This window comes from Melanotaenia boesemani, chromosome 20, assembly GCF_017639745.1.
Source record: "Melanotaenia boesemani isolate fMelBoe1 chromosome 20, fMelBoe1.pri, whole genome shotgun sequence".
NCBI classification, from domain to species: Eukaryota; Metazoa; Chordata; class Actinopteri; order Atheriniformes; family Melanotaeniidae; genus Melanotaenia; species Melanotaenia boesemani.
In genome coordinates, this window is record NC_055701.1 from 5566142 (window position 1) to 5589252 (window position 23111).

General features: G+C 36.3%; 1 protein-coding gene across 3 annotated transcripts in view; it reads left to right on the plus strand.

The window, feature by feature from the left end:
- alk (ALK receptor tyrosine kinase) overlaps positions 1 to 23111 on the plus strand; it is a 478089-nt gene that overhangs the window by 172854 nt on the left and 282124 nt on the right. The window contains exon 3 of one of the 3 annotated variants that reach the window (XM_041971293.1): positions 21422 to 21583. The exons of 1 other annotated variant lie outside the window; for it this stretch is intronic. In XM_041971293.1, coding sequence (XP_041827227.1) covers positions 21422 to 21583 — 162 coding nt within the window. The remainder of the gene's footprint in view (positions 1 to 21421; positions 21584 to 23111) is intronic. One more of the 3 variants, XM_041971294.1, reaches the window with a different exon arrangement.

The window sequence follows — 23111 nt, forward strand, 5'->3', positions numbered from 1 at the left end:
CACTCAACAGACACATGAAATTCAAACCCATTCTTCATTTTGAAATCAGAGAAGAAAACAAATTGTTTTGGGAGCACGACTGATCAATATCGAATCCTTTTGGATAAAGTAAACTAAAACAATAAAATAGATAATGTTATATTAATTTTCATCCCAGACAACAGAGGAAAAAACCTGTCCTCATCCCAATACTACTGTTTGTTAAAAAGCACATGCCATACAGATATCAATCTGTATGTATCTGATCAAAGGATCCAGCTTTCTTTAGAAGAATCAATTTGCTTTGTATATCTATTTGATGAAAGGCAAACAGATACATAAATAAGCTCAGCCAGAAAACATTTCCATGACATCGGTAAGTAAACATATTCATCATCTCAGTGAAGGTTTTTCAACACGCTTTTACCTCCTTATCCTCAAAGAAGAATACATTCATAGATAAAATTTACCTCATGTTTGCAGCCATTTACTATTCCAGCTTCCCATCTCCTGAATGTGTCATCGTATAACTATGTATGGTAGTCCAATATTTCATGTATACTATTTCATGTGACAAAGCACATCCTCTTCTAATTCTAGTATATTACATATCAGAACATGACAAAAATTATTATTCATCATTTTCACCAGGTCTTAAAGGTGCAGCCTGAAACAAATTCAAAGATCAGTGAGAGAAAAATCTATAGTGAATCATTAAAAACTGTGTTTCTATTGGCATAGAATTACTTTACAACATGTTTTTTTTTTTTCCTCTCTTAAAATTAATAATTCATATCAACTTGACGTGAGTCCACATTCGTGAGAGCTGCCATGTTTGTGCCGCCATTTTTACTACGGTGTCTCAAAATGGACCAGCAATTCTGTGTATAGAGTGAAAACACTGTTAGTTGATAGGTGCTAGAGCAATGTTTAAGATCAGTAACATCTTACCTGTGGTGTAGTCATTGCTGCACCTGCAGCTACTGGATCCAATCACAGATGAAAACATGTTTTTATCTGGAAGAATTTTGCCCGCTGATAGCCACCACAACTGTTCTTGGCTTATTTCTGTGCCCACCTTCATCATGGGATGTCAGTAATTCCTAAAAACTGTACCTATACAACCAGTGTTGGTGTAGATCAGGGTGTCCAAAGTCAGTTTTCGATGGCCGTAGTCCTGCAGGTTTTCACTGTTTCCTGAATCAGATTTCTGAGTCAACATACTTGGGCAACAAACTGATGAGGAGAGATATTTAATTTAAATCAGGTGTGGTGGATCAGCGAAACAAATAAAACCTACAGGACTCTGGCCCTTAAGGATCGGAGCTGGACACCGCTGGCGTAGATCCTCAGTCGTCCAGGTCATGTTAATCTTAAGAACTTAAATACAGGTAACTGGAATTCTGGGTTTCAGCTTATAAGAAAAAACGAGTGTCGTTTATCCTTGAGATGCAGTTGGACTGCTGAATCTTTGCTTGCAGAGTTGTTTCACTTCAATTCCGTTTCAGTTCAACTTTATTTGTATAATGCCACAACGTCATCTCAGGGCACGTTACAGACAAGTTAGTTCAAGCCAATTCATAGTAAATAATAACATAGTCAAGGAGGTTTCCTGCTTTGGTCCAACAGGTAATAAAATTCCAGGTGACCATGACTTGAACAAACAACAGTTTGGTCAGGTGAGTCAAAGACAGCTTATGACCTTAATAACAATTTGTGAATGTTCTTCTGAAGCTTGTTAGCTGAAACTTCTCGCAAATGGTTCGAACTGAAGAAGCATTTTGAATGATATGTGAAACATCTCCGAGAACTAAGAACAATTAAGTCAAGTTGACTATATTCTAGCTCTTACGAACACTAAATTGCAAATTACAATCTTTTCATTAAATTAAACAAAACCAAAATGCAGAATCTTTGTGTGTGAGAAATTAAGTCCACCCTTACCATTTCCAGAGCAATGAAGGCTAAATAGCAGCCAGGTGATGCTAAATGAATTGGATTTGATTAATTGATCATCATCACTGAGTACCTCTATAAAAGCAGGTGTTCTGGCAGTTTGCTGCTCTGCATAATTGAGGTGTTTGTTAACATAATTCCAAGGAAGAACAATATTGTCACTGATCTTAGAGAAGTATTTGTGGTCCCTCAGTCTGGAAATGGTTATGAGAAAATTACAAACAAATTGAAATCCAATTATTTGCTCTGAAAATGGTTATTATTCACAAGCAGAATTCATAATTGCCTGTTCACAGCAGTGGAAATCCCAACAAGTTCACACAGAGGTCGGATCTGAAAAGCTTAGAGAAACTGCAAAAAAAAAAAAAAAAAAAAAAAACGAGCTACATCTTATATTTTATATTCTGCTGGCCTCACTTAGCATGTTAAATGTTGAAGGTCATGTGAGCACAATTGGAAAAAAGACTCAAGTATGACTTGTTTAGAAGGGTTGCAACAGAACGCTTCTTCAATCTGAAAAGAACATGGCAGCACAGCTAAGGTTTGCAAAGTTGCAAATGTACAAACATTAAGACTTCTGGAATAATGTGGATCAGGCTGGTCATACTGTGCAGCAGACTGAGAAAACCAAACACAGCATATCATCACAAACCCTTCACGTTAAGTGTCAAGCACGGTGGAGGTGGACTGATAACCTGGGCTTGATTTGCAGTCGCAGGACCTGGGCACATTGTATCATTGAGTGGAACATGAAACTCCTCCATATACCAAATGCGAGGCCAAGTGTCTGACAGCTACAGCTTGGCTGGAATGTGATCATTTCACGCGACAATGATCCCAAACAAAACAGCAAACCTACAACAGAATGACTGGACAAGAAAAGGATCCAGGTGCCACAATAGTCCAGTCAAAGTCCAGAACTCAGCTTGGCTAATATAAAATTCTCTGCTCAGCTATTGATTTTCCAGCTCTTGTAAGTTTTTAAAAGTAATGAACCAAAGCTCATTTGCTCATTTTGCAGAATCACTTTCAAGCGTTGTTTAAAGATCTATTGCTATTGATTATTCTAAATAACCAAAATAATAAAAAAACAAACACTCAAACCTTTTTTTTTTTTAATTTATTGGCAAAGTCAAGCTTATAATACAAAAACAAAAGCAATCAATCTTTTTAATCCAAAGATTTTAAACACAATATTGATGCTGATCTCATGTATACTGATATTTTCACAATTTACTATTTTCATGGTGTCTTGCTGTAACCAGGTATGATTAGGTTATCTCCTCCTTTGGTTAACTTCATACATTTTCTTAATTAGAAATGGAAAGCAAGAACTAGTAATTGGCCACTTGGGTTTCACCGATTTACAATCTCAAAACGTTCTCTCTCGTTATTCATCTGAAAATCCCAGAATGCTTTATGGCTTATCCTGAGCATCAATCCAACTGGTTTACACAATCTCTGGGGTGCTGCTGTTAACACATTGTCTTTAATCAGCATCAAAGCTTGTTGTTCTCTCAGCTGTTTGAACTGGTCTATAAAAAAATAAAAAATCAGGCATTGATTAACAGATCAACACAAACAGTGATGTGATTATATTCCCCATTGTTTTCTGGAAGCAGGACTGATGGAATTACATTCAAATAAGTGTAGATCAGTGAAGAAAGATATTAAACCCTACTGATATGAAATTTCTGTGACCACACACAACTGACTTCTGATTGAGCTTCTATTTTATTTTCAAAAGAAGCTGAAATATCAGATTACATAATAGTGTGACACCCTGCAGACCCAGTGATTTCACAAACATGGCTGTGCCACGTCTCTGATGCAGGGAACCCCCACATGGAGGAAGAATTAACCTTATTTGATAATCTTTTGCTTTAGTTGTAAAACATGATCTTGATGATAAATAAAAGAAATTTTGAAAAATGATTGCATTTTGTATGTCGCTAATGTTTATGTTGCAACGTATTTTGGGACATGATGTCAAATGGTTGCTGCAGTCTAACGGTACGTTGGCTCAATGATTTCCCTTCAGGTTTTCCAATCGTTTAAAAAAACAACTCTTCTTCTTACTCAGAAAACAGTCAAGATTTGCATTGCTGTTTTTATTGCTGTTGTTGTTGATTTAAAACTGCAACCAAAAGCAGCTCGTTTAAGCATCATCTCAGTATATCAAGTTCAAGTTCAAGTTTATTTATATAGAACATTTTCTGCAACAGCAGTTGCCCAAAGTGCTGAACAATAGAACAAAAAACACTCCACAGTTAAAAATAAAACACAATAAAACAATAAAAGCCAATGAAAATAAAAACAGAAATAAAAATTGATAAAAAAAAGATGAAATCTATAAAATCATAAAAACAACAAAACTAAAATGAAAAACTAGAATAAAACTAAAAAATAAAAGACTCGAATGTCAAGCTCAGTTTTGTTCAAATGCCAGGACAAAGAAGTAGGTCTTGAGTAAAGACTTTAAACCAGCGACAGACTGAGCAGCTCTACAGGACTGTCTCAGAAAATTAGAATATTGTGAAAAAAGTTCTTTATTTCCTGTAATGCAATTAAAAAACATGAAATACCATACATTCTGGATTCAGTACAAATCAACTGAGATATTGCAAGCCTTTTATTGTTTCAACATCGCTGATTATGGCCTATAGCTTAAGAAAACTCAAAAATTCCATCTCAAAATATTAGAATATTTCCTCAGACCAAGTAAAAAAAAAAATTATAACAGCAAAACAAAATCAAACATTTGAAAATGTCCATTAATGCACTCAGTACTTGGTTGGGAATCCTTTTGCATGGATTACTGCATCAATGCGGCGTGGCATGGAGGCAATCAACCTGTGGCATTGCTGAGGTGTTATGGATGCCCAGGATGCTTCAATAGCGGCCTTTAGCTCATTTGCATTGTTGGGTCTGGTGTCTTTCAGCTCCTTCTTCACAATACCCCACATATTCTCTATGGGGTTCAGGTCAGGGGAATTGGCAGGCCAATCAAGGACAGTAATGCCATGGTCAGTACACCAGTTACTGGTGGTCTTGGCACTGTGGGCAGGTGCCAGATCATGCTGGAAAATGAAATCATCATCTCCATAGAGCTTTTCAGCAGACGGAAGCATGTAGTGCTCTAAAATCTCTTGGTACACAGCTGCATTTACTCTGGACTTGATGAAACACAGTGGACCAACACCAGCAGCTGACATGGCTCCCCAAACCATCGCTGACTGTGGGAACTTCACACTGGATTTCAAGCAACCTGGATTTTGCGCCTCTCCAGCCTTTCTCCAGACTCTGGTGCCTTGACTCCCAAATGAAATACAAAACTTGCTTTCGTCTGAAAAGAGGACTTTGGACCACTCTGCAGCTGTCCAGTGCTTCTTTTCCATAGCCCAGGTCAGACGCTTCTTCCGCTGTCTTGAGTTCAGAAGTGGCTTGACCATGGGAATACGGCTATTGTACCCCAGTTCCCTGACACGTCTGTGAACAGTGGCTTTTGATACCTGGACTCCAGCTTCAGTCCACTGTCTTTGAAGCTCCCCCAAATTCTGGAAGCGGCTCTTCTTCACAATGCTGTTAAGGCTGCGGTCATCTCTCTTGGTTGTGCAGCGTTTCCTGCCACATTTCCCCCTTCCAACAGACTTTTTGTGAATGTGCTTTGAAACTGCACTCTGTGAACAGCCTTCTCTTTGAGAAATTTCTTTTTGTGTCTTACCCTCCTGATGGAGAGTGTCAATGATGGTCCTCTGGACAGCAGTCAGATCAGCAGTCTTCCCCATACTTGTGATTTAGTTTACTGACCCAAGCTGAGTGTTTTTCAAGGCTCAGGAAACCCTTGCAGGTGTTTCGAGTTAATTAGACGATTCAAGTGATTAGTTGAATAGCCTACTAGTATACTTTTTCATGATATTCTAATATTTTGAGATAGGATATTTGGGTTTTCTTAAGCTGTAGGCCATAATCAGCGATATTGAAACAATAAAAGGCTTGCAATATTTCAGTTGATTTGTAATGAATCCAGAATGTATGACATTTCATGTTTTTTAATTGCATTACAGGAAATAAAGAACTTTTTCACAATATTCTAATTTTCTGAGACAGTCCTGTAATGTGAAGGGGACGGCTGTTCCACAGCTTAGGAGCGGCAACAGAGAAGGCAACAGAGAAGCTCTGTCACCCCTCGATTTAAGTCTAGCATTTGGGACCTTCAGTAGGAGCTGTGAAGAGGACCTCAAATTTCTGGCTGGAGCATGCTGGTGTAGCAACTCTGACAAGTATGAGGGAGCCAAACCATTTAAGGCTTAAAAAACAATTAATAAAATCTTGTGCTGGATCCTAAAACTAACAGGAAGCCAATGCAAGGAGACGAGCACAGGGGTGATGTGATCACGCCGTCTTGTCCCTGTAAGCAACCAAGCAGCAGCGTTTTGGGCAAGCTGCAGTCGATGTAGAGATGACTGTTCAATGCCATGGTATAGGGAGTTGCAGTAATCTAAGCGGGACATAATGAGCAGGTGGATAACTTTTTCAAGGTCATGCTTGGGCAGGTATATCCACTGTTCAAGGGTAAAAGGAAATAGAGCCACAAACTACATTTGCCCTGTTGGTGTGCCTCCAAATCTAACTGCATGCAGATTACTTGCTGCACACTTGTGTCATGCTGTTGGGACAGCAAACCCAAACATGAGTGTACAGATAAGAGCGAAGGACACAGCAGAGAGGTGATCAACTCCCAGCTCTCTCCCTCACCAGACCCTCTTCTCCACATCACCCAAGGTCTTCAAAGGATGTCTCTATCCCGGTCTGGACCCCAGCGACCACCATCTACCAAGAAATACAGGGCTCCCCCTCCTCATCCTCCTCTTAGATCATCTGTCCTGGCAGAGCAGGGCACTGGAGGATGTGCCAGATGTTCACGGAGCAGCAGTAGAATTGACAACAAAGATAACATGCCATGATGCGTTCAGGGTCTTTGCTGTAGTTTTGCTACTACTGACAGCTGTTCTGAGATCAATCCTGTGTTAGTTAGGAAAATAAGGAATCAAACATGGTCAACTTGTGGGGTGAATCGATTTAATTAGTTAATCTTGTATAACTCAGAATAATACACCAGAGACCAGTGTAAACTTCACAAAGCTAGCTGTACTTGATATTAGATCTCTGTCCAACAAGTCACTGTTAGTTAATAACTTCATCATTTCTCACAGTTTAGATTTTCTTTTTCTGACAGAAACATGGTGAACAGAAGGCACAAGACACTCATTTTAGTTTTTTGAATAAATGTTGAAACTGGGGGGAAAGGGAAGGAGAAGCTGCCTTATTTAAAGATTCATCCCAGTGTCAAGAGATTTCATTTAGTGATTTTACTTCTTTTGAATATTTTAAATTCTATTTTTAATCATCTACAGACGTCCAGGAAACTGTGCAAATTTTATTGATGAAATTTCTGAATTATTGTCAGTTATCTCTACTGATTTTAACCATTTTATCTTAACTGGGGATTTTAACATTCACATAGAGAACATGATGGATGGTAATGTCAAGGAATTTTCTTCAGTATTGAACATGTTTGGTTTATGGCAACATGTAAAATAACGGACCCACATTCAAGGTCACATTCTGGACCTGGTTTTTTCAAAGGGTGTTGATATTTCTTCTGTTGCTGTTACTGACTTGGCCTTGTCTGCCCATTTTTGTATTTTGTTTGATTTACTGATCACTCAAAATGTCCAAACAACCTGCATCTCGGTTAGGAAGAGGTACATTAATGAAAGAACGAGTGGAGGAGACCAGGAACAGTTGTAACACGGGTCAGTTGTAACACTTGCAATTGCTCCAATCAGGTAAAAGTTAGAAATCATCTAATTCACTCTGCACATGTTAAGTTTGGTCCTTTGTCTGCATGTGAAAAAGTATTGCCTTGAAGCAAACACAGCCAAATTTATGAGGAAAAACATCATTTTGAGGTAAGAAAGTAATTTTTTTGCCCAACTAATTTTTTGGACTACATAGCTTGCTTTGTTGTTGAACTTGTCAAACATTTATCATGTTGATTATGTGTCTGTTTAGCTGTTTTTCAAGCAGGTTATTTTTAATAATGTTTTAGTTGTTAGCTGTTTGGCCAGCTAGCTCATGGATAATGCACTTGGGGTCAGTTGTAACAGTTTAGAACATGTAATTTAAATGACATTTTGTTTTAGGGTGCATTTGCACCAGGATAGTCAGGGGGACCTTGTTCGTGGGGTGGGGAAATCAGAAAATCTTCACACCTTTGGTCAAACTTGCTTTCACTTGCGTTTTACTCAAGCTCACCAAACCGATGTTACTGATTAAGATGTTAGTGTAGTTTAAAGACTCTCGACAAAAATTTTGCAATGTTCCTAGAGAAGCGCCTCCCCATTAAAGGCTAATCCAGCATCCATCTTATGTCCTATCTCTACTGTGAGCTCTTTTCAGCCAGCAAAAGCCTATTGCATATTGTATTCTATATTTGTTATTACTGTATTAAGACATGAAAACAGAAAACACCCATATGCTGTGCCTGTTTTATTATCTATTATCTATCTATCTATTATCTATTTCTTTCTTTTCTATTCTTTCTTCGATGGTGTCTTTTTGCGTTTCTTTGCTGAATCAGCCACGATGCACATTCAAAAAACAGCTGGTGTGTTATATCCGTTTGCTAGCGTGTGAAGCAAAACATGTAATGTTCTGGATGAAAAAGTTATATAGTGTGATTTCTTAGCCTCTGGATGCTGCTGGGCAACGACGGCTCCAGTAGTTGGTTGGAAATTTACATATTGTGTCTTTAACTTCTATGCTGTGGGACCACAGCACATTTGTTTAGAAGTTTGGGCCTCATTTCCTAATGTTACGTTTCACCCCAAGGCATGTTAGAATTGACCCTGACTATGGGGTCAGTTGTAACATTTCATTCCTTTGAGATTAAGCCATACATTTTCTATTTGTGTTGCACAGGCAGTTTCCATGCCATTTATTAACATAAACTTGAAGCTAGTTTGCATAGCCATTTGAACACACTGGGCTAAACAAGCTCAAAGTTAGAGACAGAAATGTCTAAATTGGTACAACCTTCCCCGTTCTCCCCTGCTAGGTTTATGGAAGGCCTAGCTATGTTACCAAGAACCAGTGCAGAGTCAGTTGATGGACTCCTGGATCATTTCAATCTGAAAGACTTGAATGTAATGGATGCTGTTGCACCAATAAGAATCAAGAGCACCTTGAGCAAACAGAAAATACCATGGAGAAACATCACTGTGGTCACAAACCTAAAAAGAGAATTCAAGAAAACGGAGCAGAAATGGCAGAAAAAAAAACTTCAAATACACTATGAGCTGTACAAACAAAGCTTGTATAACTATAACAATGAGCTGTTCAAGGTCAGAGAGCTGCATTTATCTGAAATGATTAACAAGAACATCAACAATTCTCATACTGTATTTCTATGATTGAAAAACTTACAAATCCTCCTATACCGATAAGCCCAGAGCTCCTTTCCACTGAAAAATCCAACCAATTTGCCAGCGTTTTTAGCCAACAAAACAAAATAATTAGGCAAAATATTAATTTCACACAGTCAAACAAAAACAAAAAAATACTCTGTGTCTAAAACCTGGAAATATTTCTGATCTTAAGTTGCAGTTTAGTGTGGTCGATTTAAAAATTCTACAAGAAATAGTTGGGCATTTGAAATCCACAACATGCAATCTGGACATTATACCATCTGACTTTTAAAAAACTGTTTTAACCTCAGTGACTCATTGAGGTTTCTTTTTCTTTATTTCATTTATTTGATATTTCCACTTGCTTTTTCTCCTGCTGTTTAGGCAACAGGGCTACTTGGTTAGGTTTAGGAATAAAAAATAGCAGACTAGCATTAGAAGAAGAACATAAAATGGTGTAATAAGGTGTAAAAGCTGTAAAGGTGTAAATTGCAACACTTTTATTCATCATTATCCTGGGTGTGATGAATAGAAATGATAAAATACTGATAAATAAAATAAAAAAATGTCAGTGTTCACTCTGCTGTGATGGGAAGACACAGCAAACAATGTACATTTAGACAATCCTTGTATGTCTGCTCTTAATAGAAATGTTGCCTGTCTCCCTTACAGCAAGACTCCAACTCAGGATTATATCTAATTATGTTAAAAAAGGATGTAATGTTGAATCTTTCCCTTATAGCATTAAATGATGAGAAAAAATTGCATGTGTTCACTCTCCTACCATCTGTCTGATTTTATATAGATAAAATACCTCCATAAAACAAGAAAAGCTTATATTATCCTAGAAATGCTTTAAGTTGGTTAATATTTACACATTTTTCATTTAAAAAATCAGATAGAAGCAATTTCCTTATAACCTTTAAACACAATTTATAAAATTATAGCCCTTTTAGACAAAATAGTTGAAGTGCAATGAGAAATGTCCTCAAGTGACAAGAAGTCTTTCTTTTTTTTTCTTTGAGACACAGATTAAGCTCATAAATTCTTTACTCTGTGATATTTGTCAGTGAGCATCTGATTTAAATTCAGACTGTGTTTCCAGTAATTATGCTGTGCTTGGGGACGGATCAAATATTAAAACAAACTTTTCAACAGGGGTTCTGTTTGTCATGACCTGCTCTTAATTAACTGTGCTTTGCCAACACTTTAGGGGGCAATCAAGGGCACCTTTTGGTAGACACAGCCGTAGGGAGAAAATGTGTTGGATCTCTATTCTCATGCTACCCATCATTTCTCTTAATGTCTTCTGTTCTCATGATTAAATGTACAATGGTGTAATAAAATGCTTAATGAACCAGTTCTAAGAAATGATAAAAAAGGATATGATTATAGTACTTTCAGGAAATATTATGGTTAGAAGCTTAAAGATATTTCTATCATTGAAATAATAATAACAGACCACATGTTTAGTTGTTGGGGAACTCATTAGTTCTTAGTGGCTTTGGATATGTAAAATGTAAATGAAACTGGAGGACAGGTCTGGATGTTGCTGATGACAGTTAAATCATGTACAGTATCTGTCAGCCCCTGTTTTAGACACAGTTATTTGGCTTGTCAGCATGTCAAGTCAATTTTTCCATGTATGAACAATAGTATGATATCCAGTCCTGGAAAGCCGCAAGGAGATGGATAATAAATGTTTTAGTTTTCATGAATGCATTGCATGCTCCAGTAAGTGTATTTTCTGGAAATACCGATGACCTAAATTCAAATGCATGGAAAAAAATATTTTTACTTAAGTAGATTTTTTTTTTTCTTTTTTTTTGTTTCTGATATGGACACACACCCAGAAGAATCCAGTTTTGAGGTTAGGAAGAAAGTGGGGTCTGTAATGGTACACATTCAAGACCTATATGAGACATGGTTAGATTAATGTGAAATAAATAGTTTTGACTGAAAATCCCGAATTTGTTGTGGGGTTCAATCTTATTAGTTATTTGGTTAAATGTAGACACTAAGAAATCTTGGTTAGGTTTAGGAAAACACAGTTTGGGAAGCACAGCATTACCTGGAACGTGGTAATAAAGTTGGTTTGCCCTCTCCTCTAACTGAATAATTCTCTAAACTTTGATAAAAAGTAGTGTCGTCTCCACTGCCTTGAGTGTGAGGAAAATGTCCCCAGTAAATGTGAAAGTAAAGCGAACTGGCCTGGGAAGAATAACATTGGTTAACTTTTCCAAATCTAAACAAGTTGCTTCTGTCAGATATCTACCCCATATAAGGCAAGGCATGGTTTTGCTAAATTTATTCCTGAATCTTTTTGGCAATGAAAATGTTATGACCCCTTCTTAAAACTAGGGGACACGTGGTCAATAACAACAACACACCGGACCCAAACTAAAAGCCACCAAATTCTCACAAACACAGACCAGCATACCAACAAACAATCCCAAGGCAAACCGTGGGCCTAATGGATCACAGCTGCCACGAATGAAGTCTTTTCGATTCTTTTAAAGATCCAGGTGTCCTCCAATTGGTCTCGAGGTACGTAGGAAGTGCGGGAGTGGCAGCGTCCAATCATCATCGTAGAGGGTTGGCCTGAAGTCAGATGAAGATGCAACCAATCACAGAGATGGATGAGGGAGGGCGCTGTCAACCGGATCGGCAGCCAATTGTCGATGTGCAACTGCACAGTAGTCTTTGCCTGAAACACGGCCTCGGGCCAAAGGTCTGGGGACCTGACAGAAAAGAAAGAAAACCTGTTACAACTTCAATAAAGTCTAAAAGATAATACAGTTATTCAGTTCTTCTTGTCCCTTGTGTAGATTCAGCTTAAATGTTGTTTTATCAGTATGTTGACACAATGTGTCTCCCTTGAGACTGATTCTACCTCAAGCAGAATGTTACCCATTTCATTTCAAGTGAACATGCATGTATTTGCAGAATAATTTCTACAAATTAGTTGCCATGGCAAACTTTTTTTTCCAGTAGCAAACAATCACAAACAAGCTCAAAAAGTAACCGAGAAACTCTTTTAAGTATGTTTTCTCAGAATGGAGTTTTTTTTTTTTGTTTGTTTGGTTTTTTTTTCCCCACATGATATGTTTTACAGGAAGAGAAAAACAAACTATAACACTTTGTGTAAGGATAAAAAACACCTCCAGTCAAGCATGCCAGCATGTACTTTATAAAGTCAATATCTTTACCCATATTAGTATGATCTAAAGTCATCTCTAGAGTTTAGAATGATGTTTTATTTAGGGCTGTGGTTGAGTTCTCAAGGTTAGGATAGTCTTCTTAAATCCTTTTTTCATTACACATGCTTGGTGGCTTTAAAAACAAAGCACATTTTTTTTCCTAATTATTAGGAAGTGTATCAAAATTGAGTAGATTCTTCCAAATTTCCTTTAGAGAAATAATAATAATAATTTACAAAAAACCACTAAGTTTGTTAAAGTAAAGGAAAAAGAAAAACAAAATTTTTCAACCACGCAGCTAAAGACAAAACATTTAGATAAAAAATCTAACTAAATAAGATTGAGTTTTAAAATGGCTTAAAAGTTTTCACATATATATGACACAAGTAAAGCGGCATAGTGATAGTCTGACCAAAACTACACTGAAGATAAATACAAACATGTAAACCCCACTAACACCCGCATGTAATGAAGTCTGAGGATGAATAATTCTTGCATGAATAAGCTTAGCTAGACTAAGACGGTTTTGGACATGCTACAGATATTCTGAAAAGCTCCAAAAAGTAATATTTCTGCATCTGTTTTCTGTGAAAGCAGTGAATGATTAGTTCATATTAATATGACTAAATTCCCAACAAAGCTGCTCTTATTCAATTATCTTTCTCTCTTTTGTCAGATGAGTTAATGTACCGCAAATTGTGACTCAAAAGTAACTCATTTTGACAAAATCACTATTCAAGCAAGTGAAACACAACATCTGTGCAGTGGACTCCGCTACACTTGCATGCACAACAATCTCCCACAGAGGAAATTCACTCATTTCTTGAACATTTTCTCAGACTTTGTAGTGTTGCACTGTCTGGTATATGCTTAGAAGAATAGAAACTTTTGAGTGTATACTAGGACATGAGCTCAGGTAAAAGGTGACCTCACATTAACTGTAGCTAGACTAATCGGTGCATGTTGTCGCTTGCTTGCCCGGGGAGTAGCGGGCTCATGTTGAGCTGAAAAGTGTTTTTAATCTGCTTGGGTTGGGACAACTCCATTTCTCTCAACTCAGCACAAATATGAAGTGAGGCACAGATGCATCATTCCTATACAGAAATGTACTGAGGGAGGATAAGATTTATTGTCATTATTAACATGAATGATGACATATTTTAGCAGAGATTTGGTAATACATTGAAATATTGGGCAATAAAAAAAGAATAGACAAAACCACAACACATTTACAAAACTGTCTTGTAGGGCTGAACATTGGCACTGATCACATTAAATCTGGTTCCAAACTTGAAATGCCAGAATCTATTTCTTTTTAATTAAAAATAACTTAGAAATGCCAATGTAGCTGGAAGCAGCTACTTATTGACCAACATTTCTATTAACTTGGCCAAATTCGGAATACTCAAAAATGTTATCTTATTACCAAAGCCAAAACATTAAAACAAGAAGATGAACATTATTCATGCTTATAAAGTGTTTGTGTAAACACTTGTCCTCTGGCAACTGCATAAAGACAAAATTTACATACTTCGAAGACGTCATAGCTCATCTCCAGAAACAGAGCTCTGATCAGCATGTTGAGTCCTGACTTATCCTGTCTGCCTTTGGTAGCCTGATCAGGAAAACAGCTGGAGCTGCTGATGTAGCTGTTTATAGGGCTGATTGGGGCTTAAGATTGCTCAAATGGTCTAATGATTTTATTAGATGATGGATTTAACAACAGCATAGATAAAATAAATAAATATATGAACAAACAAATAAATAAATGGTTGATAGGATTTAAGGTGGTTCAAGAAGAGTCAGACAGTATTGCTGCAAAATGATTCTGCTACATATAAGTTCTAAGAAATGATAACTTTTAAACAACTTGTTTTCTTTGGAGATTGTAACATGTTTAATTTTTGCATTTCATAAAACCGTAAAAAATCTGATATTGCAGAACTAGGACATGTTAAAACATGCTAAAAAGGAGGACTGGATGAATGAAATGCAAGTATGTAACCAAACGTCATCATCATCATCATCATCATCAGTTGTATACATTCAAAAAGATTAAAAAGAAAAACTTCATAGCTTCAATAGAGATTGGCAAATAAAGTTTTAACCCTTTAGTTTTCCCACTAAAAAAAAAAAACAAAAACAAAAAAAAAAAAAAACAATGTTTCTTTTCCCTTCAGACGTTAAAAACAAATGGTTTAAATAACACTTATATGTATGGTATATTTTAAAATAACAGACTTGAAATAGTCCTAACTTGAAATGATAATGGCTTAACAAGTGCTTATTTTGGATATTACCCAAACTATGTGTTAGAGGTGACTCAGCCAGGTTTATTTCCCAAATTTGTTAGACACTAAATGATAGAGCAGGCAGTTTAAGGGTTATCTGCTTTTAAAGAGGAGATTTCAAGTTTTCTGATGGTTTCTTCCAGATATTTGGACCATGAAAACTAAATGTGGATTCTCCTTATATAATTTGAACTATAAAGATGGAAAGCAAACTTGACCCGGATGAGTTCAACGGTCTCAGACTCTCAAATGGTGTCAGCAGACCAGATCTACAGTTTGGAGCCTTGAACACCAGGAGCAATATTTTAAAATCAGTCTTTACACTAACTTTTTGGTGTAAGTAAGTGTAAATATCTGAGAACATGACGTGTTTCCTTTTGTTGGTCTTTGTAAGAACAAGAGCAGCAGCAGTTGAAGCTGTCTTAGTGATTTCTTTATAGACCTACAAAAACTCTGTTACAGTCAAGAATTATGCATCAACGCATGGAGGGGCAGCATGGCTCAGTGGGTAGAGTGGTCGTCCTGCAGCTCAAGGGTTGCTGGTTCGATCCCGGCCCGGAGATCTCATGTTGAGATGTCCCTGAGCAAGACACCGAACCCCTAATTGCCCCAGATGGGTCATGGTTGTGTGAATGGGTGAATGTGACGTGCATGTAAAGCGCTTTGGATAATGGTGCTATTTAACTACAGGCCATTTACCAAGTCTTATATGGGTAACACTGCTCTTTACAAAACAATAAATAATAATATATAATTTCTATTTTCATTGTTTTCTTTGCTACATTTTTGCATGCATATGAACAAACATACTTAATGCACATTATCTTCTGAGACTGATCTCATCCACTTTATTCTCCTGTGGCTATAAAAAGTCTGGACAGTGGAATAGCCCCAGCTCCATTTCCTTGTCCTGTCTTTTCCCCCATCAACCTGGGCTAGTCTGCTGCATTTCTTCCGGTCCCAGCAGAACTTTTCCTGAAGTAATCATAATATGTACTAATAATAATCCGCTTAATATGACACCTCTACCTGTGTATACTTTGAAAATTCATAGAGCTAAGAGATGTAAAAATAAGCTGGTTGGACAGCATCACATTGAGTTTCCAATAAATTAGAGCCAAACTGCCAGGCATCTCTGTCTGGTGTTTGTTTTCTGGTGTTGATGCAGTCTTTGTCATTTACAGAACGTTTTCATCGCCGTCATTGTGTTAACATCCAAATCTTTAGTAGCATGTTGCTCCATTAAAAGTCGGCACCTCACAGCACACTGTAAGACTGGAAAGACCTACATAGATTTTTAAACCTGCCCACCGACTGAGACTCAGTGCTCTGCAAAGTTTTGGTGCACTAGTTATATTTCTCCACAGAGAAGGCCAGCTCATAAACTGCATCTGCTGCAGACTTACAGACTTCAAATGTGCTTTTGCATCATGCATATTTGTTTTACTGATCATGAGATCAAATGCAGCAGCTCTACAAGACACACACTCTCTGTGGCCTACAAGAAAGTCTCATATCCAAAGGATGACAAACAGCACTGTCAACACTAAGACAGTACAGGCTTTGCAGTAAGAAGTGCAGCATGGGGAATTCACAGGCTGAGCCTAAATTTTAAAGCAAAACTTTCAAAGGAAAAAAGTTGTTGCTGTTCCACTGAAACCAATATGTGGAATAGTCCTATTTTTTAGACAGGAAATAAAGATGTTTCCAAAAGCTTGGCATGATGAGACCGTCCAAAACGTTGGAAAAGGTAAGCTCTTTTGTTGTGATTGTACCACTGCAGCATAACAGAAAAAGAAGATACAAGAATCTGATGACATCAGCTTTTTTATTATTATTTTTGTCTATTTCAGCTTCAGAAATGTTTGAATGCACTTCACTTAACTTAAAATAGTTCTTGTTTGTCCTTCGCAGGGCAATTTCAACTTTTCAAACAGGTACACAAAGCCAACTCATTTGCACAAAACATACTTCACAAATATAAAAAGTGAAATTGTTAAGAGCTGAGCAACACAAACATTAAGAGGGGTGCAGATTGTGTTTTTCATTTGTCTGCTTCAACCCTTTATTCGTGGCCTTTTCTTCCCAAAGGGCTGGATAAACGTGACAGGCATTTTTCCAGACCTCCAACATGTTGTATAAGATGAAAGAAGGTAGAATGGAAATGCATTATTATGTTTTGACTTCTACAGAGCTGACTTACAAACATGTGTTCTGAAATTTAGTTTACTCAGGGGTGTCAAACATACGGCCCGAGTGCCAAAACCGGCCCGCCTGGTGGTGATACTAACAATGAAGACATTAACTATATTTTTTTTTCAAAGGAAGTAATTGTAATTCCTAATTTGTCCATGTGAAGTTGAATTTATGAAACATTTCTATGGCAACTTGTTATATGTTTTATACCTAATAGATCTAACTTCAGTTTGTATGATGAAGTAAATTAGTTCTTGTGGTCAGGATTACTACACAAGTGTGGAAATGTACAGTTATGCACATTAAAAATAACATCTAGCTCATGAAAAGTTCCAATAATCATTATGGAAAATACTCTATTTTTCAATTCCATATACCAGTGATTAAATGCTTTGTGATTTTGCAGATCCATTATGATTTGTAAGTGGTAATACATGTGTAAATGAGTAAATATGTAAATTAAATAACTATAAATTAAAAATACACAATAAGATTGTATGATTTGTGAATATAAATAAATATAAAAATGTGCAACAGAGGCAAAATATTATTTAAACCACTTATTTTTCAAGGAATTACAAGTTCATAATGTTTTCCAAAGAAAATGTTAATTAAATTTAAACATATTAATAATGTATTTGTTTTTGAAATTAAGGAAAAAATGTGGCATTTTCATTATTTATAAATTTTTTTGTCATTATTTTACAAGTCAAGTCCATTTGAGATGGGATGGGGTCCCTGTTTTACATACCTGGTTTCCATAAAACATGTGCATCTTTTCTTAGTAACATAATTCTGACGTGATGGAGCAGAAATAACAGATGTTAGGTAAGACAGACCTTTTCACAAAGCCTGCATTTCTATTTGTCATTATTTCTTTAGTTTGCACACATGTACAAGTACCATTAAATAGTAATTAAAATAAATCAGTGTACATTTAGTTTTATTAGGCCTGCTATTAATTCAAATTAACGTGGGTCCTAAGAATAGTTACCACAGTGTGTAATGGTCATGCATAAGGAGAGCCTTGCAGATGTATTTGTTTTCCAGTAATTTCTTTATCACCCCTGCAGGATCATTTGCTCAGAATTTAGAGGTAGTTGCCACCATTCATTTTTCTGAGGTTTTTGTTTTGATTGGGATGCTGTTTTTATTGCTTTGTGGTGTAAACAGTGAAAACGATTATGTCTTTATCTGTTAATTGGAAATTATTGTGGTGAAAACCTGTCTCTTGCCTGTGCAAAGGCTTTAATAATGATTAAGATTTCTACAAGAACATCATGGATACAAACAGGCCTTTAACCCTGGAAAAAAAAAGTTTTATACATCAATAGCCCATGATGTATTGCACACTTTTTCAAAACTGTGGATTACATTATCCATCATAATCCTACATTATGGTTGCAGCTGATGCAGAGATAAAACACTATAACAGACCTCTATTACCTCCTGTATGCAGCCACTTTATGTTGGGCGGTGCAGTATGTGAAACACTCTGGCTTTGAATAAAAAGGCTCTATGATGCTGACTGCTATGCTCTACGCTGATTCTGCTGACTGTTTTATAGATTGCAAAACCCTCCTATTGTCTGTGAGTAGATGTGATTCATCATATCGATACTGTGTACATGACTGAATGCTGAACTATGTCATTAACCAACTCCGACAAGATAAACATACTCATGTGTGATTGGTACATGCAGTGAGTGTTTGTGACGGATATGATTACAATATATAAACAATATATACAGAATATAAACAAAATAAGGCAGCAGAGGTTGTATCCCTTGTTAAATTTGCAATGCTTCTATTTGAGCACTGGAACATTGTTCATTAAAGTCCAACAGCTGGTGTAAATATTGCACATGCAGCACTGTGACATTTAAAATTGGGTTAATCATGGTGAGTTTATTATTATTATTTATTTATTTTTCAAACAATACATAATATAATCGTTATCAGACATTTTTTGACATGACGTTCACCATAGTCCAATGATTTATGTGATATTCTGTGTTCATGTTCAGCTTGAATCAGTCCATCATGTGGAGGAAACTGGCAGATAGGCACAGATGACCTAGAAGGATGGTTTTACAACACTTTGGTTTCTCTTCTGCAGCGCACCAGTGTAAGAAGTCATTTAAAAGTGGCCGAGCCATCTCAAACAGACATTTTCTCAGTGGCACGGATGAGTGTACATGGGGTTTGTCCACAGAGAGTGAGGGACAGATGAAAGCAGGAAATGAACGGGGAGAAGATGAGTGGGAGGAGAGTGGACCCTTAACTTTCTGTCCAAGCATCTTCTTTTTGTATTATAGCAGCAACACTTTAACTCCTGTTGTGCTTGTTTTTTTTGCTCTGCAGCAGTAATTTTACATGAACACTGCATTTATACAAAGTCTAAAAAAGGTTTTCCTCATAATTCAACCACAAAAGTTGTTCCAGGAGCCTGAAGGCAGCACAAAAGATATCCTCTTTCAGGATTTTTTGTCCAGCAGACACCAAGTTTCAGTCTGATACTGCTCAGGTGCTTGTAAAAAAACACAATATGATTACAGAAAATGTAATTAAACACACTTAAATTAAAACAACTGATCACACACTTAACCCTCTGTGGCTTTAGGTATAACTGTCTGTTTTGACTGCTGTTGATTTTAACTTTAATATTAAACTTTTAAAACCATTTATCTTGCCTTGTATCATTCTTTTCAGCATAGCTTCACATGTGGTGAATTTTTTTCACCTCTATGAAAGGGGGGTTATGTTTTTTGTTGTTGTTTTTTTTTTCTCTCCTCAGTTTTCTCATACTTGCAAGCACTTTCTAGAACCACCCAGTTTTACCATTTCTTCCTGCACCCAACACACACCAGACGTAGCGATGGTATACATGAAATGGTTTTACTTGGCCTGTCAACACAGTTTAAAAACTAGTAGATAGTTTAAAGTCTGTACTTCTGAATTAAATTGAAACATAGACAGTTTTTCATGCTTAAATCAGTCACTGCTGCGTTTGCCCACTCCAAAATGTATTTATCAAAATCTCTGATATTCTAGGATGAATTTGCAATTATTTTCTAAACGGACAATAAAATAAAGCTTGTTATTATTTTGTTCAAAATGACTTGAACATACAGTAGCTTAGATGGGCTATAGCTACTACTTCAGAGATGTTAGTGAGTTATTGTTGGATTAGTCAAAATAACTGCTGCAATAATATGACACAGGGATCATTTGCTTTGGTAGTTTGGGTTGATGTGCTAATTTTACTATGTACAATTGGCCTTGAATTGAATACCACTGTTGCAGCAGCTTTTTTTTTTCTTCTTCTTCTTCTTTTTATTTAACTAATCTTTACAAACCTCTGATCAAGAGTCCTATATGTTACTTAGGATGGAAGTGGAGCGTCCCTGGTAACACAATAGTTATACATAGATTTTTGGGGAATGCTAATATTCCCTCAGAGCATCGCTATCTTTCTGTCAGTGCAGTAATCCACCAAAACTGGTTGGAGTGCCTGATTTCTGTTTAGCCATGAGATTATTAGACATCCATAGGTGGATGTCTGAAAATTAGTTTAGGACATAAGAAGCTTTCTGAATCTGAATGAATGGATCTTACTCGACTTATTGATCACGCAGGTTTTGGTTTTTTAAAATCATGATGACAGATGAAAAATGAAAATCAAGATGAAAATGTGTTTGGAAAACAGGTAATATTGTACTTGTTTAGTTTTTAGTGATATTTTTCCATTATTGTCACCATAGATTTTCCTTTGGCTGCATCAGAAGCACTTGTAATTTTGTGTGTGTGTATGTGTGTGTGTGTGTATGTGTGTTTTTTTTTTAAGAAAATAAGAAAAATCTAAGCTGAATATCTGTTTTTGTAAATGAAGTGTTCTTTTCCCCAAGTGAACATGTAATTAAAAGTTCTGATTGATAATAACAGGAAACAACTTTTTACATTCCAGTCATGTGTGTTTGGACTAGTTCAGGAAGATAATCAGTATTTTGCTGCTACCATTACTTCCCTTTTCATGTTGATTCAGATGAATGAGATTCCAGTGGAACCAGCTTAAAGATTTAATTAGTGTTGTTCAATAGCTTTAGTGTCAAAGGCCTAAATTAAACTTGTATAATTAATTTTATCATTATTATTATTATTAATAATATTATTATTATCATTACTATTATTATTATTATTATTATTATTACTATTATTATTATTATTATTTACAGTATTTGATTTTTTATATCTAGTAAGTGATGCTTATTCCTCATTATCATAAGTGTTCTTTTCTCTACAACTGTAAATGCTTTATATTTTACCAGATCCCCAATGCCCTGGAAACAGCAGAACATGTAACCACCAGCTGGAGGACTCCCCAGAGTTCACATGGAGTATAGTGGCAGCTGGCGACTTGCAGGACAGAAACGGGAAAACCATAAAGAAAACAGGAAGTCCCCAGGGTTGGGAGGAAGGTAAGAATGAAGGTATCAAGCCTCTCCTGTTGCAGGGGAATTTCATTTTTCAACAAATGTTCTCAGTTTGTGTATCGTCAAATTCACTGCTTTTGAACTTTGTTGATCAATGTAACTAGATTTTATCACTGGAAACTTTTTTTTTATGTGCATTGCATTTGCTTTCACTTCTAAAGCCACAAATAACAAATTACTTTTGGTGTTGTAAAAGTCTCCCTTATAGAGCAATTCTATATGAATCAATAAACGTAAAATACAATATGATTAAAGTATCACACATTCAAGACAATATTCTGATACAAATCTTTACATTTATTTGTTAAAAGCATTAATGTCCCATTTTTAGCCATGTTCAAGCAGATATATTTATCACCAAGAGCACTTTTGGTTCTTCATTGTACAGACAAAAAAGTATATATAGTTCTTATTTAACTCTATTGTTCAGCTACACATTTATCATGTTACTCTTCAGAATCTTTAGCAATAAATCCAACAATAGATGCAGTCATTTCCTTTAAACATGTTGAAGTGTGGTTGGAAAAGTCCTCAGTGTTTGCTTCTGTATCTTGTTACATCGTTACATGCTTTTGTTAACTGTGTTAGAATCTAAAGTGCACAACAACCAGTTACTTAGTGATTTGGATCTGTTGTTGTTCTGCCACAAGTTGGTGGTCTGGAGACTTTTGTTCAATTTCCCCCTCCTTCTTAAAATAATTCTGTGGGAATTCAGAAATTATATTTGATGATGCAATGCCAGCATCTGTCATTGGACACGTTGATTTGGGTGCAAATGCTGGTTTTACTGCTAGATTTTAGCAACGTGGGTGGATCCGTGAAAACAAGGTGCAGCTTCTGTTCCTTTAAAGCTTTGCTGGTGCAATGATCATGCAGACCCACTCTGATGTCACCTCTTACAAACATTAGTTGAAGTTGTTTTTGTTTTTGACTTTAATCAAACATACTTTAATTACAGATAATGATACTGATACTTTCAGAAAAAAATGAGAGTGAGGCAAATTCATGTGTTAGAATGTGGTTGCTTAAAACATGTTAAAAAGTTGGGAACAGTGCTTTACCAAGTAGTGGGAATGGACTTTAAACAGATCTTTAGGGCAGTGCTAAAATCATATTTTTACCTTCCAGCCTGTCCACAGCTGGAAGGTGACCAAAATGGAATGTTTATTTGGGAATTTCACATCTGAGCAGCATTGTTTGATTAAATGAAACTTCACTCTTTGCCTCATCTGGTCTTAGATCTGTCAGTCGGGGTGTTGCATGGACACGTCCACAGCATCTCAGTACTGGGATTTAGAGAGCAGCTTTAATTTACCTTAAATAATTTTAATTGCTCATGTTTGATTGAGTGATTAACTACATATTTGTCTATAATGGGACTCATAATTCAGATTTATTTAAATTTTTTCTTCCTTTTTTTAAAATCTGGTCTCTGCTTGTATTGGTCAATCATGATTCAGCATAGTATGAAGATCTTAAGTGTGGGTCATGTTTGGTGTTATTGGGATTTTCTTTTCAAAAAGTT